Raw genomic sequence first — 21,735 nt, forward strand, 5'->3', positions numbered from 1 at the left:
AGTGATATAGGATGATGATGACTCTGAGTTGATAATTGATACTCTACCATGTTTGCTCTAGATAGGCGAATCTTAGCAGATGGTTAAGCGATATAGAATTTTGAGCTAAAATATTGAAAATAAGGATCCACTTTTAGATATTTTTTCTGCAAAACAAACTACCAGCCAGAAAGCCTTGTATGTCTAGATAATGGGCTATGTATACCCATAGCCGGGTAAGTCTTTCTGAGTATTAGTTGCTTAGGGCTTTTGTTGAAACATTTATTTCAAGACACACAGACGTTGACTTTTGCCACTGTTGTGTCAAGTTCATCCGCCGTGACGCGGAGGGATGGGAGGTGGTTGGACCCGATGATTAGTTAGGAGATCGTAGATTGCACGCTGTGTGCAGGCGGAGCAATCTCTTATGATTTTGGACTGACCGGTTGTGTAAAGGCAGTGTAGTCTTTTTCTTATTAGTGAACTTAAGTTACTTCACTTGTAAATTTTTGTAAATTATGTAAATTTCTAAGACTTGGTTTGTAAAACTTAATGTTTCTTATTATGTATGGTATTGTATTTTCAAGTATTTGTCATGTTTGTACCATCTGCGCTCACCTTCGCGTAAGACTATCAGTGTTGTTTCGATCGGCCGTGAGTTGAGAAAGAGCTGTCAGGTTACCTTAATTAAGTTAATGTGGCTGATGTGTTCAAATGATGGCCATTACACTTAATTAAGCTATTTTAACTTAGCGGTTCTGCCACAGCCCCGGAGCGTCGGTTTGAAAGGAGAGGGAAAATTGCGTGTTTGTTTCCCGGTCAAGAACACATGGATATGCAGCTAATCCGTTTCAACCCCCCCCCCCCCCCCCCCCCCCCCCCGGCGCAGAGTTTGCAGCTCCGGTTTTGGAATTGGACACTGATGGTCAGTGCAGCCGAGGGAAAACATTTTCAGGAGGCAAGCAATGCAAGATCTACTGCTACTACGGTGCGGCGCACTGCTGCCACCCATGTCTGATGCCTTGGATATCTTATCTACTCCGTACAGACTACTACAGAGCATCGATGCCTGTGAACCGTTGGCACTACTACTGTTCGCAGGTCACTGTTTTATATACCGGAATTCCGGAAAATGCTGCTTCAGACACAAGCGAAAGCAGACACAGAGCTACCAACTCGTCTCCGTCCAAATAAACAAAGCCAGACAGATCCAGATCGCGGCGAGCAAGATGGAATCCAATGCAAGAAGTACTAGTGTATACCACATTAAGTTACAAATACAAATCACCAAGAAGCCAAAAAAAGAAAGAAAGAGGGAGAGAAAGAATAAAGCCGATGGACGCACAAATGCACGGTAAAGGGATCAATAATCGATCGATCGATGAGTGTACGGGGACGCCAGCTCGATCGTGCGTGGCAATGCACGACGCACGAGATCTCGTCCATGGATCACACCACCACCACCAGTCCAGCACCCTCTGATCTCCGGATGTTCGAATGATTCTATCCTTCCTCAGAAGAGGCCGCCGAGGACAGCGGCGCCGAGCACCCCGAGCGCGGCGACCCACCTGGCCACCCCGGCGGCGGGCGCGGCCGCCGACTTCTTGTCCCCGTCCGAGGCGGTGGAGTCGTCGGCCACGGGCGGCTCGGCGATGCCGGTGGCCTTCTTGTGCTTCTTCTTGGTCTTGGACTTGGCCGGGGCCGGGGCCGGCGCGGGCGCCGGGGTGGGCGGCTTGGGGCCGAAGAGCTCGTACGGGAGCGGCACCTTGTCGACGGGGTAGACGGCGAGCGGGAAGTCCTTGCTCACGGGGCTCCCCAGGAGCATGGAGTTGACGCCGGTGGAGACGTTGACGTTGTTGCCCGCGCGCTTGATGTCGTACTTGTAGGGGCCGTCGTGCCCGGACCCCTGCGTGTTGACCTTGCCGTTGAGGGTGCCGAGCATGGAGAGGCTGTAGAACCTGGGGAGCACGCAGTAGAGGACCAGCTGGATCTGGTCCTGCGGCGACAGCCCGTTGAGCACGCCGGCCTTGAGCTTGTCGAAGGCGGCGTTGGTGGGCGCGAAGATGGTCAGCCCGTTGTAGCTGTCCGTCAGCTGCGCGTTGATCTGGGTGTCCACGCGCGTGTCGTGGAGCAGCTGCTTGAACTCGCTGAACTGGTCGTCCTTGAGCGCCTTGTTCACGTCCGTCGGCGGGGCCGCGTCCGCCGCCCCGGCCGGCCCGGGCGCCGGCTTCGCCTTGGCCTTCTGCGCCGCGGCAAGCGCCGACGACGCCGCCAGGAGCGCCAGCAGGATGGCGAGGCGCGGCGAGGCGGCCATGGTGGTCGACGGTGCTGCTGGTGCGGTGCCGGTTGGTGTGTGCGGGCGGTGGCGGGCAGCGGGGCAGGGTGGAGGCGCGGATCTGGGCCTGTGTTTAATAGACTTATAGCAGCGGTTGGTGAGTGAGCGCGCGGTGCGGCGCGACCGCGCGAGCGCTTGGGCGGGCGGCGCACCGGCGTGAGCTGGACGTGGTGGGCGGCTGAGGGGAGGTGAGCTGGGGTTATAGCAGGCAGGCGGCGGGGCCCGCCTTTGCGAGCTTGGCAAGTCAAGTGTCACGGCAGCCTCCCTCTCAATTTCTTCTTTTTACGTGCGCGACGATGTGATCCTGCGAACCACCTGAGCCTGAGCTCACCGAGAAGCCAGTACACTCCTCCATGTACTATACACAGTAGACAGTACACGCCATCTGGTTGCCATCAGTCTACGGGCAAGTTTCTGAACACACACTGAAATTTTGTGAGAGTTCCGTCATGGTTGGTGCGAACCAAAAGCTTGCACCAAGCACTTGCCCGGCATTGGGCATTGCATATTTGGAAGTTTGCAGCACGTAGGCGTCGGTGTACCAATCAGGTACGGCTGTATACACGTATATGTGCATGAAGTACGTAGTTCCAGGCTGCCGCATGTGGCGGCAAGTCAGGCTTGCCAGCTTGCCGGAGAGTGATGTGCTACCTGCAACAAGAAGGGCCCCCAAATATCTCTTTGTTTTTTCAGAGTGCGTAGTATCAACCAGGCTAGCTCTACACAACACATGCGTTCGGCAGGCTGGAGTGGTGTGAGAGAAAAATACTATTACATGGCTGGTGGCTAGTGCTGGAGCGATGTGAAAAAGAAATACTGTAGGGCTGGAGGCTGGTGCACCAGTCGAACACGGTGAACAAGAGGACGCCGAATGCGTGGCTTTTGTCAGCTGGGAGTTGTATATTCAGAAAAAAGTGGTGTTTGCAAATTAATTAGGCTCCAATTATAAACACACTAGTATCTTTTTTGTATCTAATTATATTGTCGCTGATAAATAATGCTTCAACCATCTGCACCGCTAGTCCCTTTTGCGTTCGTGCTTATGGCGATTTGTTTAATCGCGCCTTGGACGGGAGGAAAATTAAACTAGAAAAGAAAATACTAATCATGCGTCGGCTGCGTAGACGAATCCCACCGACAGTCCAAGCCCCCCGAGCGTTCTACTGCGAGCTTGCTTGGCTGTCAATCTCAGATCATTGCCGCGGTGAAAGCGCCCGCACAACGCCGCGACGTGCAAAGGCTGTTTCGCTGAGATTGTGCGGTCGAAGCCAGACAGCTTTCTTCAGAATTACAGCGAGATCTCACTGAAGACGGATGTGCTAACGAAGGACGTGTTTAGTTCCAAAAAAAAATTCTACAGTTACATCGAATTTTCAGACACATACACAAAGTATTAAATGAGTTGAAGAAAATAACTAATTACACAGTTTAATTGTTTCATACGAGATGAATTTTTAAATTTAATTAATTCATAATTAGACATTAAATATTAAATAACAAAGAAACGTGTTTCATACGAGATGAATTTTTAAATTTAATTAATTCATAATTAGACATTAAATATTAAATAACAAAGAAACGTGTACCAAAACCTACACTTTTTTCGCGAACTTAAATACAGCCGAAGATTCTGGGATGCAGCGATGGCCGAATTCTGGGACGTGGCGTCCGGCCCGGCTGGATCTGCAGCGGCAGGCATAGCATTGGAAATGGAAACGCGTCGCGCCGGCAGTAGCAGGCTGCGTACGCCGGGTCACCAGCTGACGACGAGGAGGAGATACCGGCGACGGCGACGCCGCACCGGCCCGGAAACCGACCGCCGATCCAATGCGCGCCGATCAACACGGCGCGATCTCTTCGGCTTCGGGGGCACGCCAGCGGCGGCTACCGCACAGGAAATACAAAAGCGTCGACCCACCTACCCGCACAAGGCAATGGAGCAAAGCAATGCTCCATCTGAAGCCCTTCCCAAACAGGTCGTCTAAACTCTGAACCGGACCTTGATGTATGTATATATGTAAATATAAATCTCATGTTTCAGTGAAACAATTCTTATTCTTACTTCCAGTAATAAGTCCTGAAGAATCTAATTACCCAAGTGATTGGTCTTCGCCTATGCTGGGATCTCATGTAGCCATGTGCGTATGGGAGGCCCAGGCCCTGGCGAGAGACTAGAAAATGGCATCGACGACAGGTGAGCGCCCGTGGCCGCTCGAGTTTTCCAGCTTGCAAAGGCTGCAGGCGCCTCGCACTCGCACACGCTTCCGGCCGGGAGAAAGCGAAACCGACGGCCCAACGAGAGATGCTTGGCAGGCAACACATGCTGACATGCCGTCGCTCTCACCGAGCCGTCGTCCCCCGTCAGCTCTACAATGTGCTACGCTGTGCTCCGCAACAACACCAAACCCCTTTTTTCACTTTGTCGCGCTCGCGCAAACGGCAAATCAAACAATTTAAACGAGGCATAAGGCCCTACGTTTGGACCAGGGCCGGGCCGGGCTTGGTTTAACGTTTTCTCCCTGGGCCTGCCTGGGTTCTGGGGCCGGGCTCAACTACACCGACATGGTCTGGGCCTGGTCGCCTGGAGGCTTTTTTTTCACATGGTACCTTGCGAATTGCAAAACTGCTGGCCTGCCTTCTTTTTGTTCCAAAAAAAAATGAGGCCCTCTTCAGCACAGATTTAGCTCATCCAAGTCCAAGAGCAGTGAGAGCACTAAGAAAAAAAATTAATTTTGCTAAGCATACTAAAGAAAAATAATGCTACTGAGGAAAAAATAGGAAATGGAGAGAGAAACAGCTCAGTAACTGAGCATCATTAACATTCAGGGATCGGGATCACATGGCCCGGTTTCTCCAAACCAGGTGAAGCAACGAACAAATCCAGGATCAAGAGAAGAAGAAAATGAAATCGCAACAAGAACGCTACTCATGCACATGCACGTAGGATCTCGCCGTGTCGGGACGACGATCGATTCCTCCACGGATCCTTACAACAGGCCGCCCGCCGCGCCGAGAACCAGCGCGGCCAAGCTCCACCCGGCGACCCTGGCGCCGCCTGGCGCGGCGCCGGAGGGCGCCGAGTCGGCTGAGCCAGCGGGCGCCTCGGCCACGGAGCCCCCCTTGGCGGGCTTCTTGGTGGGCGCGGGCGGCGCGGACGTCGGGGGCTTCACGCCGAACAGGTCGTTGGGCAGGAGCACCTTGTCGACGGAGTAGACCGCGAGCGGCTGCGTGTCGCGCAGCGCGGTGCCGACCCTGGTGGCGACGAGCCCCGTGGAGACGTTCACCTGGTTGTTGCTGTCGGCGGTGATGTTGAGCGTGTAGGGCCCGTCGGAGCCGGACGCCTGCGTGCGGACGGGGTTGCTGGCGGTCTCGAAGGAGTCGAGCGAGTAGAACTGCGGGAGGATGTGGTACTGCACCAGCGACACCTGCTCCTGCTGCGACAACTTGTTGAGCGTGCCGGGCTTGAGGCTGTTGAAGGCGTTGTCGGTGGGCGCGAACACCGTGTAGCCGCTGCCGAAGGAGTTGTTGAGCTGGCTGTTGAGCTGCGTGTCCTGCTGCGTCGCCTTCATCAGCCGGATGAAGGTCGCGTACTGCCCACCCTTCTCCAGGATCGCCGTCACGTTCGGCGGGCCCTTGGGCGCCGCCGGGCCGGGCGCCTGGCACAGCACCGCCGGCACCGCCAGCGCCAGGAACGCCGCCGCCAGGAGGCTTCTCGCCGCCATTGATGAGGGTGAGGTGGGGGGCGGTGGCGATGCTCACAGCTACTGTTAACTGCGGGCAGGGATCGAGATGATGGTGTCGACGGCGATATATAATAGGCGCGGCGCGGATTCGATCGGGAGTTGTCAGCATGTGGGAAGGGAACAGTCTGGCAGGGGAGGCCGGTGTTGACCGGGTGATTCGGCGATCTGATAGTGGAGGCGCACAGAATCACAGATGGGGAGGACTAGTTAAGAGCAAATTGCAAGTACGGTTTCAGGTTGTTTAATCTCCTCCTTCAAAGTTCAGCAACTGCTCGAGATGCAGATCGGATTTGAGCTTAGTTAAGTGCGGGTCAGATCGGTTTCGAAGTCTTTACATTGATTCCGGTTTTATATCAGCGGAGAGTTTTACAGGTCACTACTGCATGCTGCATGCATCAGTTTTCTTCAGACTGCAGCGTTAAACTTTTGCGTCGTGCCGTGGCACAGTTTTCTGATGGCTTGCCAATTCGCCTTGCCTTGACAAAAACAGCACTGCATCGCTCATGGCATACAAGGACGAGTCTGACTGTGCGCTGCTCTCACGCCCCCTGCTGTTCTGGAATGCAATCACATGGACCAATCAACGGTTCTCTGCGGGACACTGCAGGACAACCGTATGATCCATCAGAAACGAACAAACCACTGTGCGACGGGCTAAGAAGGAAAGATTCCCCTATCTATTCAGCATTTCTCAGTCCCCCCCCCCCCCCCCCCCCCCCCCTTCTCTGAAGTTTGAACAACGGTCACCTAAATGCCTAATGATGCATAGCTTTGCTTTAAGACCGCAGCCAGATTCTCAGAAAGCCATTCGTGTAGTCGTGTTTGCACGACTCCAAAAATTGCCACCGAGAGCACGCCGGAAGGCAGCTCGGTTGTACTACCTTACCTGTCGGACAATTCAATTGAATTTCGTGCCTGGCCACCAACGTATGCCATTGGTCGTTTCCACCGACAAAAATTGTGCTGCGCGCCGAGCACGTCGATGGGAAACCCAGGCCTGTAATAACTGACCAAGAAAGTGTTTGCCAATGTGTGCCATGATTCAGCACACACATAATCAAAGGGATTAGCAGGATGTACACTGCTGTTCTCTACTGCAAACTATAATGACGGGGTTTGTTTGAGTTCCAACTTCCAAGCGAGCCAAGCTGGGGCAGGGGCAGAGTCAGGAATTTATTTTTTTCATTATTAAAAGGGGCCAACCATACTAATTTATATAAAAATTTAATCAAAATTCTAATATTCAATATAAATTTGAGAACCATAAGGGGCCAGGCCCCTGCCCGCCCCCCTGTCTCCTCCCCTGAGCTGGGGCATCCTGCTTTTTTATATTGTTCGATCGCGTTGGCAAGAATCTCCCCAGCAGGCAGCATTAGCATTCAGAGCTGGCCGGAATGCACTGCTGCTGTGCCCAAGAGTCCACTGATGATGCTTCACATCACAGAAAGATAAGAGAAGAAATGCCAGGTGGACATGCTGTTGGGGGCCCTGCTGGCAGGTCCGTTGCCCAACGGCAATATCTGTGATCTCGTCGCGTGACCCCCCACAAGTCATGAATGCTGCCGAGAAAACCGGTTCCGGATCCAAAGCAACTCGATTCCACAGAGAGAAACCAACGGGAAATTCTACTGGGGCGATGGGCATTTCGTGACCATAAAACTGCAAGCATTCTTTAGTCCGTCAAGTCCGTTCGCCGCCCCCTCCAAGGCTAAAAGAACCGCATGTGGGCTTCCCTTCCTGCGAGATCTCTTCTTGACTTGCGTAAACTACAGCAATAGACAAACATTTGTGTTCTGAACTTTGGTCAGACGAAGCAGCATTTGATTGCTTCTACTCGACCACGTGACTTTCAGGTTACAATACGAGCATACGACAAAGGCGGAAAGTATCCGTTGCCACCTCCTTATTATTACCAGGTTTGAATACTTCCAAACGCCAAGGCAGTGCAACAATACAAGGGCCGTCCCTGACTTCCTGATGCACTAGTATGTTATGCATTGGTAATTGGACAAAATATTAGAGGAGGTACAACGATTGGCTTATAGCCAAACTAATCAATATTTTAGTTTTGCTGATGTGGAAGAGAGAAAGAAGAGATCTTGGCTCTCATGCAACTATTCAAGCAACAAGCTGGGCATAGAAGTATAGGTAGTAGTGAGTCCCAATAAAGATGCATGTGCGGAGGAATAGAAAAGGATATTATAAATATATAATGTTAAAAAAATTTAGACAAATAGAAAACTAACTATTATATTGTACTAGTCTATCAACCCGTGCTCCCGCACGGGCTAATTACAATTAATATAAAAAGAAGATCAATAATTATAATTATCTATCTCACGCCCTTTTCATCTATTAAATATTCTAACACATACTCTAAAAATGTATATTTCCATTATTTAGTTACAATAGCTTTTATTTTGCATCACACCTCGATATGTATTTGATATATATTTAGTTGAACTATTTGGTTGTGAATTGGTATTCTCATCTCTTCCATTATACATGAATATATGGTGACATATATCGTGGGTAGTATTTTTATATAAATAATATATTAATAACGATAGAAATATTAATTTTAGAATTTTATATTGGTGCACTTTAATATATTATTATAATTATATAATTTAGATTCAGATTTATGAGTAATTTAACTTGGAATAATAATATAATTGGATAATTTATATGCAAATTTAGGGAGTATTTGTATTATTTTTATAATGGTATGTGGGTAATTTACACAAAGATTAGGGGTTACTTTAGATTTTTTATAATGGTAGAGGTAGGGTAATTTAGATACATGTTTAGGGGGTTACTTTAGTCTATTTTCATAATGGTAGAGGTGGGTAATTTATTAGAAAAGATAACATATTCGATGTGCATTATAATTAGAGTTGTTGGATTGATGGGTGGATGTTTCTGATTTTTGTGAGAATTTATAGGATTAATAGTAAGATAACTTGACTCTTATAAATTTATTGCCAAACACTTAGCTCTATTATTAACTTTGCTCAATTTGTGCACTTACTGCGTCGTAACGATCACTGAACTGCACGGATTTATAAAAATTTGCTTGGATCAGGCATGCATACGAATCCGGCCTGTCTGAATGTTAAGTTATTCAAAGCTGCTGGGCGAGGTAGCTAGGACATCAGTACAGCACTTGTTGTTCCTGGCCGTGCAAGTTGCGAGCTAGCTGACCCCACGGTGTACAGAGGGGCGCCTTGTTGGCCGGCATATATTCACGTGCCAAGTTGCGCTAGACTTGCTATGTGCTATGATGCTGTCTTCAGAAGAACGGTGCTCAATCAGTGAGGATTAGTAGTACGTCCAGTACAGTACTGAAGAACTTCAGATTGATCATCCTGTTGTCCGAAACTTTTTTTTGAAGAGCTTTGTCCGAAACTTCAGATGAGCCCCTGCTCGTTAACTGTGCTACTAGCACTTCAATCCTTTCGCCCTTTCGTCTGCGTGAAGCCGCAGTTAGCTCCTCTACACGACGGGTGTCTGATCGACTTCTGCGTGGCGGTTTCAGTGCAGACAAGAGGTTTTCTGGATGGGCACAAGAATTGCCTGGTGTTTGCGTTTCACCCGCAGGCTGGATGGAGCCTGCTTGTGCGTTGTCATGGAGGCATGGAGACCCCACAGCATGTTCACCAACAGGAGGAGATCGGTTATCCTGGCTGTGGCAGCTTGATCCATATGCCTGCAGCCTTGCAGGAGGCAAATGTTTCCAGGCCAGGCTTGCCGCGAGCAGGATTAGCTGGCCGGTCACATGAATGCCACGTCAGTTCTGAACGTTAAGATCCAAGGTCCAGTAAGGTAGCAGCCAGTACGGTTCTACTAGACCTCTAATATGATTGATCCGTTCATCAGCGCCGGAATGACCTCAATTCCTCTGGTCAGAATTAGTGTGTACTGTTGTTTAGTAGGAGGACCATTGTAGGTCTCCTACAGTTTCGTCCCTCTTGCAAAAAGGTGCAGGACTCCGAATGCCCTTGAGCCATTGACTTGTTAAGGCTGTTAGGAAGGGCAGGGATCCAAATCTTCGGAATTCTGTTTAATGTGTCTGAAACATAATTTGTTCAAATTTGCGTCGACTCTTGAAAGCGGCACATCTCTCCCAAATCATCACTCCATCAGTGTACTTTACTAGGATTTTCCGAATTATTTACAATAAAAATGAAAAACAGAGGGTCCAATTTTCTAAAAAAAAATACTGTGGGATAATGTAATTTATCCCGAAATTCGAGGGGTTATGATAAAATGATAATAAAATACCCAAAGAAACAACTTTTTGTTAGAAGAAGAATCCAAATAATCCTGAACGTATATTCCAACATCACTGATAGAGATTAGTTTCCAGCCCACTGACAACTAATCATGGGCCTTCGAGACGGCCCTCATCGGCCAGGCAGCCACTCACTTTCCCTCCATTCCCACGCGAAGCAGAAAAAAGGCGCGGGAGTTCGACGGAAATCGCCGCCGGAGATGTCGTCGGTGACCACGAAGCTTTCCAACGCCGCCAACATCGCCTCGTCGGAAGCGCAGGCCCTCGTCGCGGTAAGCTTCCTCCGGCCTCCGCAGCCCACCTCTCTATAGCGGGCACCAACGCCCCCTCTTCGGTCGCGCCCCGCAAAACCCTAACCCTCCGTCGATTCCCAAACCCGCAGGGTATCCGCAAGGCGCTCGGCAACATGAAGTCCCTCGCCGTCGAGTACGAGAGAGACGGCAAGTCCGATAAGGCAAGGGCACGCGAGCGTTCCCCCATTTTAATCCCCATCTAACCTCACCAATAAACCCCTAACATCCCAGCCGCATGAGATTGTTCTTTTCAGGTGCAGAAACTTGAGGAAATGGTGATGGAGGTGGTGGCTTCGTACGAGGACTGCGCGGCCTTGACCCAGGCGATTAAGGCGGTGCCTGAAGTGTACCAGCCCTCTGATCAGGTAGGGGCGCTACCTGCCGTACGGATTGAAGCAATTTAGGGCGCTTGACATTGGAGCAATTTTGTCTAAATATTTTTGTCTTTATTGTTTTCGTACCATCTCCAATTGAAGCCAATGGATTTCGAAACATTGATCGAGGCAGAGGTAATCAAGATCAAGGAAGCCTCATCAGCATCAGTACAGAACCACCCGTTCTTTCGACAGTTCAGGGAGTCTGTTTGGGTATGTCCCATTCACTGGTCATGTGATGATCATTTGGGATTATGCATTTTACCTGCACTCTAGGTGCTCAAGTATAAGGGTAAAAATTGATTTTGAAAAAAGAATGACATGTTTGTGTGTAATTGCAAGATGTGTGATATTCTTTGCCTTGTGTTGTTCTCTGCAGAATGTTCATCATGCAGGTCAGCCAATGCCTGGTGAGGAACAGGAGGACATTGTCATGACTAGCACCCAGATGAGCATCTTAAACGTCACATGTCCATTAACTGGGAAGCCAGTGATTGAGTTGGTAGATCCAGTTCGCTGGTATGAGTACAATTTCCTTTTGCAGCCTTTTGAATATTCTTAGTGTTTCTTTTTTCAATTCAATAACTGAAAGTTGAGCGGCATACTGTTCAACCTGATAAATCGACTGAAGATTTTAGACTCTGTCATGATGAAAGAGAATGATTGATGGCAATTTTATTTTCAACTGATAAAAATGGAGGGAAATTGTAGTCACAAGAAACATGCTCCCACTGCACTTTGAATTATGATTTTATTGAGTACTACAATTTCTCTTGTACCCTTTTGATGAGTTACTGAAATCATAAATCAGGATTACCTCAATGATATGGCATTCATATCAGCACAATGATTTATACTCAGCGTTAAAATCCTGGTGGCCACTCTTCGTTTATGATTGTCAATATCATACAGCTTTCGACGCCAGATATCCGGTGATACTTGTACAAACCTCTCTGCTAAGCTGACTTTGAGATGTAGCCCAAAAGTAATAATATCCCTTCTGTCACAAAGCTATACTAAGTTGATACAACTCTGAGCCATTGTGACTGAAATCTTCAATTACCCTGACTGAACTAATGGGTAGAGGGGATTTGTAGTTAGGCATGTTAGAGTATATTAGGCAACTCCGGATATGATTAGTTTAGAATTGATTGTAATCCCGGGATAACCTTCCTTATCTCTAGGAGAGGCTACTTGCCCTCCAAACCATGTACTCATATATATTCGCCCTAGGGGCTCAATGCAATACATCGACCACATTACACGCATCCTATCTTTCCTACATGGTATCACGAGTTAGGGTTTCGACCTAGGCTTCCGCTTCCGCCGCCGCTGCGCCGCCCTCGGGGAGATCGATCTCCGCCGGGGGCAGCGCCCTCGTAGGATGCGCGCGGATCGCTCTGATCCGCCGCGCCGTCGTGGTTTCGCAGCAGCAGAGGATCCATGGCCGCACCACTCGTCGTCCTCGTCGGGCACCTGTCGTCGGGCCTGCCATGCCTCCGTTGGAGGCCGGCGGGTGACGCCGTAGGGACCGCCGCCTCCGCACGGGTGGCAGCTGCTCGATGGGGGCCGCCGGGCGCCGTTGTGGGGGCCTGCCTCCTCCCGGGTGGCGGCCGCCGAGGGCGCAGATGGGGGCTGCCCCTTCCGCGCGGGCGCGCCGCCGGCGTCCAGGGCCGCTCCGTGTGCGGCCATCGAGCGCCGCGGAGGTGCCGTCGGGCGCTGCCGTGGTGGGCCGCCCCTGCCTCTGCCGTGGATCGGTTTTGCCTCTTGCTTGTCTCTCTCCTTGTCCGATGGGATGAGATGACAGTAAGGTGGGTAGGACAAATCGCTAGGTGCACCTAACCTTGCACGTGGAGGTTCGTCTTGCTGCTGCTGTGTTTCTTTTTTTCCCGATCAGAGATCGGGTTTGCGTCGCCCTGCCGTTCGTCGACGCTTCATCGTCGACACCCCTGAAGGACGAAGATGTTGTTGCGCCCTTCCAGGCTGCAGCGACAACATTCGTGATCAAGCCACCTACCGGTGTCGTCGCCTTTTCAGGCGGTGGCGCTACTCGCCGCCGGTCTTCGTCAAGAGGCGCTCGATCCGCCTCTGCGCCTCCAGCCGTTGTCGCGCGGACATCGCCGCAAATGTTCCTGAAGGAAGACGTTGTTGCCACCCCTGATCTGAGCGCGACACTTGCTGCAACCTGCTCCGTCGCCACCCCTGTCTTGAGTGTGACCTAAGTCGCAAACCGCGCTGTCTACCATAGTCATCCGCCGCACCGTCCTGCTGCTGTCTTCGGCAAGATGCTGCTGAGTTTGTGGACTCGAGCACCTCGACGGCGCTTCGACCCGCGCCCCCTCCACGGCTTCGACTTCGGTTACTTCGGCACTAAGGGGCTATTATCTGCATGAGTCTCCAGTCAAAGCTTTCGCACCGGCGTTTCGACTGCAGGGGGGATACGTCTCCATTGTTCTCCGGTCTGATTGTTCGTGTTGCTACCGCTACGACTGCGGGGGGATGTTAGAGTATATTAGGCAACTCCGGATATGATTAGTTTAGAATTGATTGTAATCCCGGAATAACCTTCCTTATCTCTAGGAGAGGCTACTTGCCCTCCAAGCCATGTACTCCTATATATTCGCCCTAGGGGCTCAATGCAATACATCGACCACATTACACGCGTCCTATCTTTCCTACAAGGCACTTACAATGTTTCGGTTGCCCTCCAAGCCATGTACTCCTATATATTCGCCCTAGGGGCTCAATGCAATACATCGACCACATTACACGCATCCTATCTTTCCTACAAGGCACTTACAATGTTTCGTTTCGGTATACATGTAGATCTAATTCATTGCCCATTTGCCCTGACTGAACTCATGATGGTCTCCTATGCAGTGTGGATTGCAGGCACATATATGAAAAGGGCCCAATAATGCATTATATAAGGTCCAAAAAACCACCACAGTGTCCTATTGCAGGTACATCGCTGCTCTTTGCACATTCCTTGCTGCCTCCTTTTCATGAGGTGCTCACTTTGATTTTTTTTTCTTCAATCAGGCTGCCCCAGAGTCTTACAAATTGGGAAGGTTGTCTGTGATCCCCTCCTCCGCATTGAAATCGATGAGCTGCGTTCATCAGAGCCTGCTGTTGCCAATGCAACAAATGTAGAGGACTTTACCGATGTACTTGATGAAGATGATGAATGAGGAGCGTCTGGTAAAGGATGATGTTTTGTTCGGTGCTGTAGGGGGATAGGTTTTAGTATGTTCAGGATGCACTCTCTGTCTTGTTGAGTGCTGCAGCTGGAGAAGGATGGGTTTTAGTATGTTCAGGATGCACTGTCTTGTTGGGTGCTGCCCATGACCTTGCTATGATCAAAGCGAACATGATTTTGGTGTTTGGTTGAACTCATCTAATGGGAGAATATACATCAGGAGACTTATTCTGCAGTTTATGGCATTTCTCTCAAGTATATGCAGTTTATTGCCTTCTGAACTTGATGAATGGCTTGATCAAGTGACTAGGAAAGTCCCCAAGTGGACCTCCCTCACAAGCTATGCCTCTTCTTGATTTCTTTTGTTTGTACTTTCAGGTTACTAGGAGAAACCCTGGAACAAATTTCAGTCGATCATTCATTGAACATGTTCATTTAGCCACCATTAAATTTCCATCGCATGCTTATTGCACTAGTTATGTTGTGACCCCATTCTTGAAATTTCAGGTGCTTGGAGGAAAGAAGCACCGCGGTTCACAGCCCCTCAACTGCTGAAGGCCTGGACCAACGGTTGGTCCACGGATGGGATCATATAGAGGCAGCCGCACAGCTGCATATACTCGTGAGGAGGTGCTGTCGGGCGAGGTGTATCAGTGTATGCTTTCAGAGTGGTGCTGGAAAGCGCTGGTTTGGCCAACCTCGGGCGCATCATGGTCACGGGCTCACGGCGCGGCTGGGAGGCAATGGGCAAAACGTCGGTGAAGTAAAGCCGGTAATGCGTCGACACGGACGCTATGCCTCTGGTCGCCCGGCGCCGACCGAGGAGTGCAGCATCGCATGCTCCTGGGTGCACAGGCCCAAGACATACACCCAGGCCGGAACGTCGGACGCGCCTCAAACGTGCAATTTATTTTGACTTGTCGTCCTCGACGGCTGTTTTCCGTCTGCGTCGGGAAAAATTCAGTGCCTGTCTGCCATGAACCAGAGAGAGGTGCACCCAGTCCGACCAATTTCACAATTTCTTGTTTGTGTCCTTACCTTTTACGTTTAAGGCAAAGTCGTGGTTTTGCTACCATTCTCGCTATATACTGAACCAGAGAGTACATGACAAAAGAGTCGGCAGAATGCTCTAAACATGACATCTAGGTCAGATTGCCCAGGCACCCTTGAACCCTTCTCTCAGATCAATGCCGCCTGAATTCTGATCGACAAGACAGCTTGAAAACGGGATGGAGGCGCAAAGCAGCCCCGAGCAAATTATGTTCTCATGATACTTAGTCTACATCGATGCTAAAGTAAACAAACCCTCTATAAATGGGTTTGCCATAGCATACAGCTTATAAGAATACAGGCAAGTTCTGAGCAGCAACAAATGCTGATAACATGGAGCACTAAAGGTTGTCATACAAAGTGCTCTAACACTACAGCTAGGATACAAGTTTGATCAGCATTCTCGATACATACATTTTTCAGCAGACCCACTCATCAACCTGAGACTATCCACAGTACACAGCATAAAAGTCCCTGAAAAATATGAAAGCTATAATCAGTGCATTCGCAAAAGAACTCATATATTTAGATGCTGTAAGTACCACTAACATCAAGACGAAAGCAGCCCTAGCATTTCTTCGCCTCCAAGATAATTTGACTAACAGATCAGATCATCATATCCATGGTTGAAAGATCAATCACCCTGCCAACAACAGGCCTTTGCTCATGAACCTGCAGGATTTTTTAGTTAAAAGGCAGTTTACTCTAGAATGACATCAAGTTACAGACCATAGAACACTTACCGTGGCACAACTGTTGCCCAGTGATTTTGGCACTTGTTGCTTCAAAGATAGGAAAGGGGATGGATAGTTGGCATCACCACATTCCTTTTGTTTGCTCGATGGAACCTTCTCAGCCAAAGATATGCCAAATACTTTGCAACTATTTGGGTTAACTTCCCTGTTATCTGCTCCCTCCTTCCCAACAGAGTGAAATTTCTCAACTGGTGCATGCCTATTTCTCGCTTCTTCAGAAACATGATGAGGCTGGAGCAACAAAGTTTGCTCAGTTCCTCCAATACCCCCAGCTTGGCCAAGCATAGCAGGTCTAGCATCTACATTCTTATCCAAGGGGCCATGCCCAAATTCATACTGGGCCATCTTCGAATTACCTTGTTGAAACATTAGGACTGATGGTGGGAATGAGGATTGAGATGGATTCATTGGTGCAGGTGGCCCACGAAAAGCACATCCATGAAGTTGTGTGTGCCATTTATTCGCCACACTAGGCGCATGATAACCATCTTGCTGATGAAAGGCATTATTTCTCAAACACGCATCAGCTAGAGTTCCTCGGTAGGGACGAAATACTTCTTGACCTTGCAAGACCTTTTGGAATCTTTGAGACTCCCCAAAGCCTGAGCAATGGTAGGAAAACCCAGGGTTTCCTAGTGGTGTTCTTACACCATGTCTCGGAACCCCCGGGATATTGTTACTCGCATCATTGGAGCAACTGCGCTCATCAATGTACTGCATATTCCTTGCTTCACAGGACTGAGAAGTAGCAATAGCAGCATTGTCACGAGTTCTATAACCCAATAATTCTTGACCTTGCAAGACCTTGTGGAATTGGGCAGATTCCGCAAAATCAGGACGACCACTTCCATCTACCAAAAAAGAAAATAGAACTCATGACGATCAAAACATAATCATCAAGAAAACAGTTTTACTGGGTGTGGAGAACAGACATACTTGGAACTAGGTAGTCGGGATTGACATGGGGAAGACATGGTTTCAGTCTCTTCGCATTTGGTGCAGACAGATGGGATCCTGAAACTGAACTAGTCAGCTCAATCTCCCAAGGAGAAATCCTGTTTGGTCGACGGAAATCTACATCATCATCCCATCTGACCTGCACATAGAATAATTGGGGTATTAAAGATATGTAAGGTCATCAAGAGGATTATGTTATGCAGCAATTTGAAACTGACTTACTCAAGAGAAAATATGTCTCCCCACAATGGGGAAATGTTGTTGAACTGCCCGGGAATTTCAGGGCAATAACAAATCAGAATAAAACATACTTAATTATTTATGGAAATCAGGCTGCACACAACATGTCTCTAAAATAATACTCATCAAAATATGTGCTCTGGAGAAAAACTGCTGTAAACAATTAGTATCATTAAGATACTATGTTCTAAATCATGCAGAGACAACTCAGAGAGCACAGGTTCCGTAGTTATTCATCATGTTACCACACAGATGTGTATGATTGCTTACTGGCTTATGAGTAAGCAAATAGTGCAGGTTTAGACTGCTACGACAACTACATGAAGCAAACTGCTTAATGCGCTGCATAAAGAAAGGAACATGTTAAATTTTGTATATCTTCAACAGCGATTATATTCACATGTAGCTCAAATTTACCACAAAAAAAGTGACACAGAAAGGTAAGCTGGTGATGAAAGCATATATATCTTGTAAGAAAAAAAGCTGGTGACAAAGGCATATATGTCTTGTAAGAAAAGACAACCTACCATCAAACATTTCCACTTTGAACCACGCCACATGGGGTCAGCATCGCCAATTCCTGCTATGATCCCCGTGTATCTGCAGAATAGTCTCACATTCAACAATGCATCATAAATTTGTATAAGATCAGAGTAACTTTTCCAATCCCATAAAAAAAATACCATAGTAACTTTTGGAGCATACCTTCTTTCCGTAGCATCATCACTCTCATATCTCATTTTGAACCTCAATCCAGCAGAAAATGGTTGACTGAAGCTCTTCATGAACTTCGAATATGGTATAATGAATTCAGATTGACTTAATCTGCAAGGTTTTTCAAAGCAGTAATTGCCATCAGGACTGGAATTGTTCCTAGATAAAAAGGCAAGGCTTGCTGTAAATCTTATGGATATTTACATTTTTTTCTTCAGAATGTTTACAGTTCTTAACTCTCCACATCAAGGTAACAAAAAACACAAAAGAGATACATAAAAATTTACCAGCCTACTTGTCAGCGTAACATTTAAAAACATTCTTGCTTTCAGATTGAAAGGATCGAAAATATAAGTATCATCATCAATTAGCATATTCATAATATAAGGCGTAATATCACGTAACTTTGGATTCCAGTAAAGACACTGAATTACTTAGATAAATTAAGTATGGAAAATGGGTTGCATTTAGAACCATGTAATGGGACTTGGCGCGCTACACTAAACCACTGAATCAATGAGTATCAGACTCTTTCAAATCCTCATCAGCAAGCAGCAAATATTTTGTAACAGATAAGCACATTCTAATTTCTAGCATCTCGAAGACTTGCAATGACATGAACATGTGAGAGCACTACAACAGGAACCGGTATATTCTTGATTACCTGGGGTTATAGTAGATATGGAACACACTTTTTGTGGCAACAGCATGTGCTATGTTAGCTAGCGAACCAAGATTTGAACACTGATTATAAAGCGCTGGAAAAGCAGATCCATTTTTGAGCTGAGCTGCACGGCGCACTCCAAGTCTTAGCTCGCCATCATCTCCCCTGAAAATTATGAGGAATCTTCAGAAAAGAGTGGCATCAACATGAGATAATTATCACCACGTTTGTGTTGGCCTACCTCAGAAATAGTACGGCGTCCCCTGAGACAAGCTTCTTCTTGTTGACAAATGCACTCCATCCTGTGGTTAAAAGGTGCCTGCGGGGCTGACCTGCATCACATTCAGATGCAGATTCATCAGAGATCAAGGACCACATATGACATAACTTCTCATGTCCTTTACATTCCTTAAAAGGGACCATAACTTCCCAATAAATAATTTGATGATTTTCATGAGCATTCGGTAATTTTAAATAGAGTTATGATAGCTAGCAAAGGATAGTGCAGATGCTTGGAGAAAAACACTCTGTACAGCACACAAGAAAGCAAATGCAGAGAGCATGAAACATTGGAATAGTTTCTACATTTCTCTCTCAGTGTATAATCATTAGTTCTGATCATACAGCCTGACATATATTCCCAAAGGATGAAGTGTTCAATCATGACTGCAATCCTTGTCCTAGGTGAGCGAAGACGAATTCACAAGTGCTCGACAAAAAAAGCAGATGAAGCAGTCACAAGTGCTCAAAACGGAACAAGACGGGCACGGCCAGAAGAAACACTAGTCACCGATTGAAGTGTTGCCATATGACCCATTCAGTCACACTGAATCATTCAGGGCGAACCCGTACACAGTACAGAAGCCTAATGAAGAATAGGTATATGTGCACGTCTCATATCTCGTTTACTAAAGCCCTGTTTAGTTCCCACCCGTAAATGCAAAAAAAGCCGTAAACACATTAAAGTGAAAAAAAATCTTACTAATTTGAAGTACTAAATGAAGTCTATTTACATAACTTTTTGTATGGTTGGGCTGTAAATCGCGAGACGAATCTAATGAGTCTACTTAATCCATGATTTGCAACATTGATGCTACAGTAACCATCCGCTAATTATTGCTTAATCATGATTAATTAGCATCATTAGATTCGTCTAGCGATTTACAACCCATCTGTGCAAAAAAAAATTTGTAAATAGACTTCATTTAGTACTTCAAATTGGCAAGATTCCCACGTAATTTTTTTTTGCGTTTACAGGTAAAACGAACTAAACAGGGCCTAAAACACGGAAAAATCCTGCATATATTTTTGTTGATGTACCTCGATAGATGTGGCGGAACCTCCACTCGGTTCCGTGCAAATCCTTGGCGACGAGTTCCTGCGACGGCCGCTGCTGGCTGTAATCCTGCACGCCCCCCAAAAACAGTTGATTCAGCAAAGCAGCTCGGAGCATCAACCGGGCGTAGAAAAGATGGAACTTTTTTTTCCCTAGGCAATCCAAGCGTACCAGAGGCGGGAAGCAGTCCTCGGCGGCGCGGCGCGGCACGGAGAAGCCGCCGTGCGTGCTGGTGTCGGACGCCGTGAGCGTCTTGCAGAACATGTGCGGCATCCGCGAGAACCGCTGCCTCACGTTGTCCCCGTCCTCGCCGTCGCCGTCTCCGCCGCTCCCGTCCTCCGACCCTCCGCGCAGCCGCCTCGCGACCTCCTGCAGGAGCCAGAAGCGGGCGCCCCGACGACACAAATCAGCCTGAAATCTTCACCAACGGGCGGAAAACCAAATGGAATCGAACGCCGCCGGTGCACTGTGGCTTGTGCGCACCTCGTTCTCGGCGACGAGGGCGAGCTGCGCGTACACCTCGTCCGTGGACGCGTCCGCCTGCAGCAAACGCAACAAGCCAATCAAGCTCCGCTCGCACGGCAATCCACAGACACACATTGAGCTCGTAGGAGCAGCGAGCCGGCGCCCACGCACATGGAGGGTGAGGTCGACCACGCGGCAGAAGACGTGGGGCGGCACGGCGCCGCCACCCGCCGCAGCCGAGGCGGCGTCGCCGAGGTGCTCGAGGTGGCCCTGCGGGAGGTACACCACGGCGCTGCCCTTCCGCGGCAGTGACGCGACGGGGCCGGCGCACGCGTGCCACAGCTCGAGGCACACGCACACCGCGGCGCCCGGGCCCGGCTGGGGTGGCGGCGGGGTCCCCGTCCCCGTGGCGGCGGAGCTGGACCGGCTCTGCTGGGAGCAGGCGTGGCCGGCCTCCGCCTCCTCCTCGTCGTCCTCCACGGAGTCGTTGAGGTCGATCCCCGTCATGGCTGCGGCTGCGGGCACGAGCGCGGAGCACGAGACGGGAGGCAGGGCAGCGCGCCGAGCCGAGAGAGAGCCAGCAAGTGATTAATGGGGAGGGGCAAAAGCAAAGCTCCAAAGCGCGAGCAGCAGGGTTAGGGGGGCAGCAGCGAAGGGGGTGGTGGCGTGGGGTGACACATCGTGGTAATGGCCATGAATGAGGGGTTATGGCGGGGCTGAGCCTACAGGCATACCTGGCTGGGATAGCTTGCTAGGGGGAGGGGAGGAGGGAGACGCGCCAGCCGGAAAAGATGCAGGGCGGGCGGGGCGAGGGCCGGGGACGGCCGTGCGTGCCAGTGGACATCAATACCAGTTCTCCGATCTCCACTGCCGCGCAGCTGCGTCCTCGGGGAGTAAAAAAAAGGGGTGGTCGCTGGTCAGCAGCTGCTGCCGCTCGGTGGCTGTAAAGCTGGCTGTTCAGTTTCCCAACTCCCTCCAAAATTTTCAAAATTCTCATCACATCGAATCATTAAATATACCAAAAGACATATGCATGGAGAAATGTAGTTAAATAAAATAACTAATTTTACAGTTTAGATGTATATTTCAAGACAAATTTTTTGAGCCTAGTTACTCTATGATAAAATAATATTTACCATAAATAAACGAAAAATATTACAATTCGCTACCGTCTCAATTTTGCAGGATCTAAATACAGCCAGAGATGAAAAAGGGAGCGGACGATGCGGGAGGCGCGCACAGTGATGGCGCAGGCGGGCGGCAGAGGGGAGACTGGAGAGGATGCGTGGGTGGTGGCCTGGTGGGTGGATGCGGACACAGGGCGGGCGGGCAGGCAG

At 49.0% G+C, this 21,735-nt stretch overlaps 4 protein-coding genes across 5 annotated transcripts; 1 reads left to right on the forward strand and 3 right to left on the reverse strand.

The window, feature by feature from the left end:
• Window positions 1-1,209: 1,209 nt before the first annotated feature.
• On the reverse strand, window positions 1,210-2,485 carry LOC120664645 (fasciclin-like arabinogalactan protein 13). The gene has a single exon (XM_039943927.1). The coding sequence runs from the start codon at window positions 2,291-2,293 to the stop codon at window positions 1,493-1,495; it is 801 nt and encodes a 266-aa protein (XP_039799861.1). The 5' UTR covers window positions 2,294-2,485; the 3' UTR covers window positions 1,210-1,492.
• Window positions 2,486-5,040: 2,555 nt separating this feature from the next.
• On the reverse strand, window positions 5,041-6,238 carry LOC120664646 (fasciclin-like arabinogalactan protein 11). The gene has a single exon (XM_039943928.1). The coding sequence runs from the start codon at window positions 6,034-6,036 to the stop codon at window positions 5,302-5,304; it is 735 nt and encodes a 244-aa protein (XP_039799862.1). The 5' UTR covers window positions 6,037-6,238; the 3' UTR covers window positions 5,041-5,301.
• A 4,212-nt stretch (window positions 6,239-10,450) lies between these two features.
• Window positions 10,451-14,457, forward strand: LOC120664648 (E3 SUMO-protein ligase MMS21-like). The gene is made up of 7 exons (XM_039943931.1): window positions 10,451-10,623; window positions 10,734-10,805; window positions 10,899-11,009; window positions 11,121-11,231; window positions 11,398-11,537; window positions 13,899-13,981; window positions 14,061-14,457. The coding sequence occupies exons 1-7, from the start codon at window positions 10,552-10,554 to the stop codon at window positions 14,207-14,209; spliced, it is 738 nt and encodes a 245-aa protein (XP_039799865.1). The 5' UTR covers window positions 10,451-10,551; the 3' UTR covers window positions 14,210-14,457.
• Window positions 14,458-15,435: 978 nt separating this feature from the next.
• LOC120664647 (auxin response factor 15-like) lies at window positions 15,436-21,262 on the reverse strand. Of its 2 annotated transcripts, none has more exons than XM_039943929.1 (12): window positions 20,570-21,262; window positions 20,417-20,473; window positions 20,105-20,302; window positions 19,918-20,002; window positions 18,839-18,929; window positions 18,598-18,762; window positions 17,925-18,044; window positions 17,747-17,819; window positions 16,959-17,118; window positions 16,011-16,873; window positions 15,817-15,939; window positions 15,436-15,741 (listed from the first exon to the last, which is right to left on the reverse strand). In XM_039943929.1, exons 1-11 carry the CDS (start codon window positions 20,903-20,905, stop codon window positions 15,874-15,876), a joined length of 2,214 nt encoding a protein of 737 aa, XP_039799863.1. In that variant the 5' UTR covers window positions 20,906-21,262; the 3' UTR covers window positions 15,436-15,741; window positions 15,817-15,873. The 2 variants fall into 2 exon arrangements, with proteins under 2 accessions (XP_039799863.1, XP_039799864.1); XM_039943930.1 differs by having other exon boundaries at window positions 15,810-15,939; window positions 20,570-21,192.
• Window positions 21,263-21,735: the final 473 nt, after the last annotated feature.

This window comes from Panicum virgatum, chromosome 3N (genome assembly GCF_016808335.1).
Source record: "Panicum virgatum strain AP13 chromosome 3N, P.virgatum_v5, whole genome shotgun sequence".
In the NCBI taxonomy this organism is placed as follows: Eukaryota; Viridiplantae; Streptophyta; class Magnoliopsida; order Poales; family Poaceae; genus Panicum; species Panicum virgatum.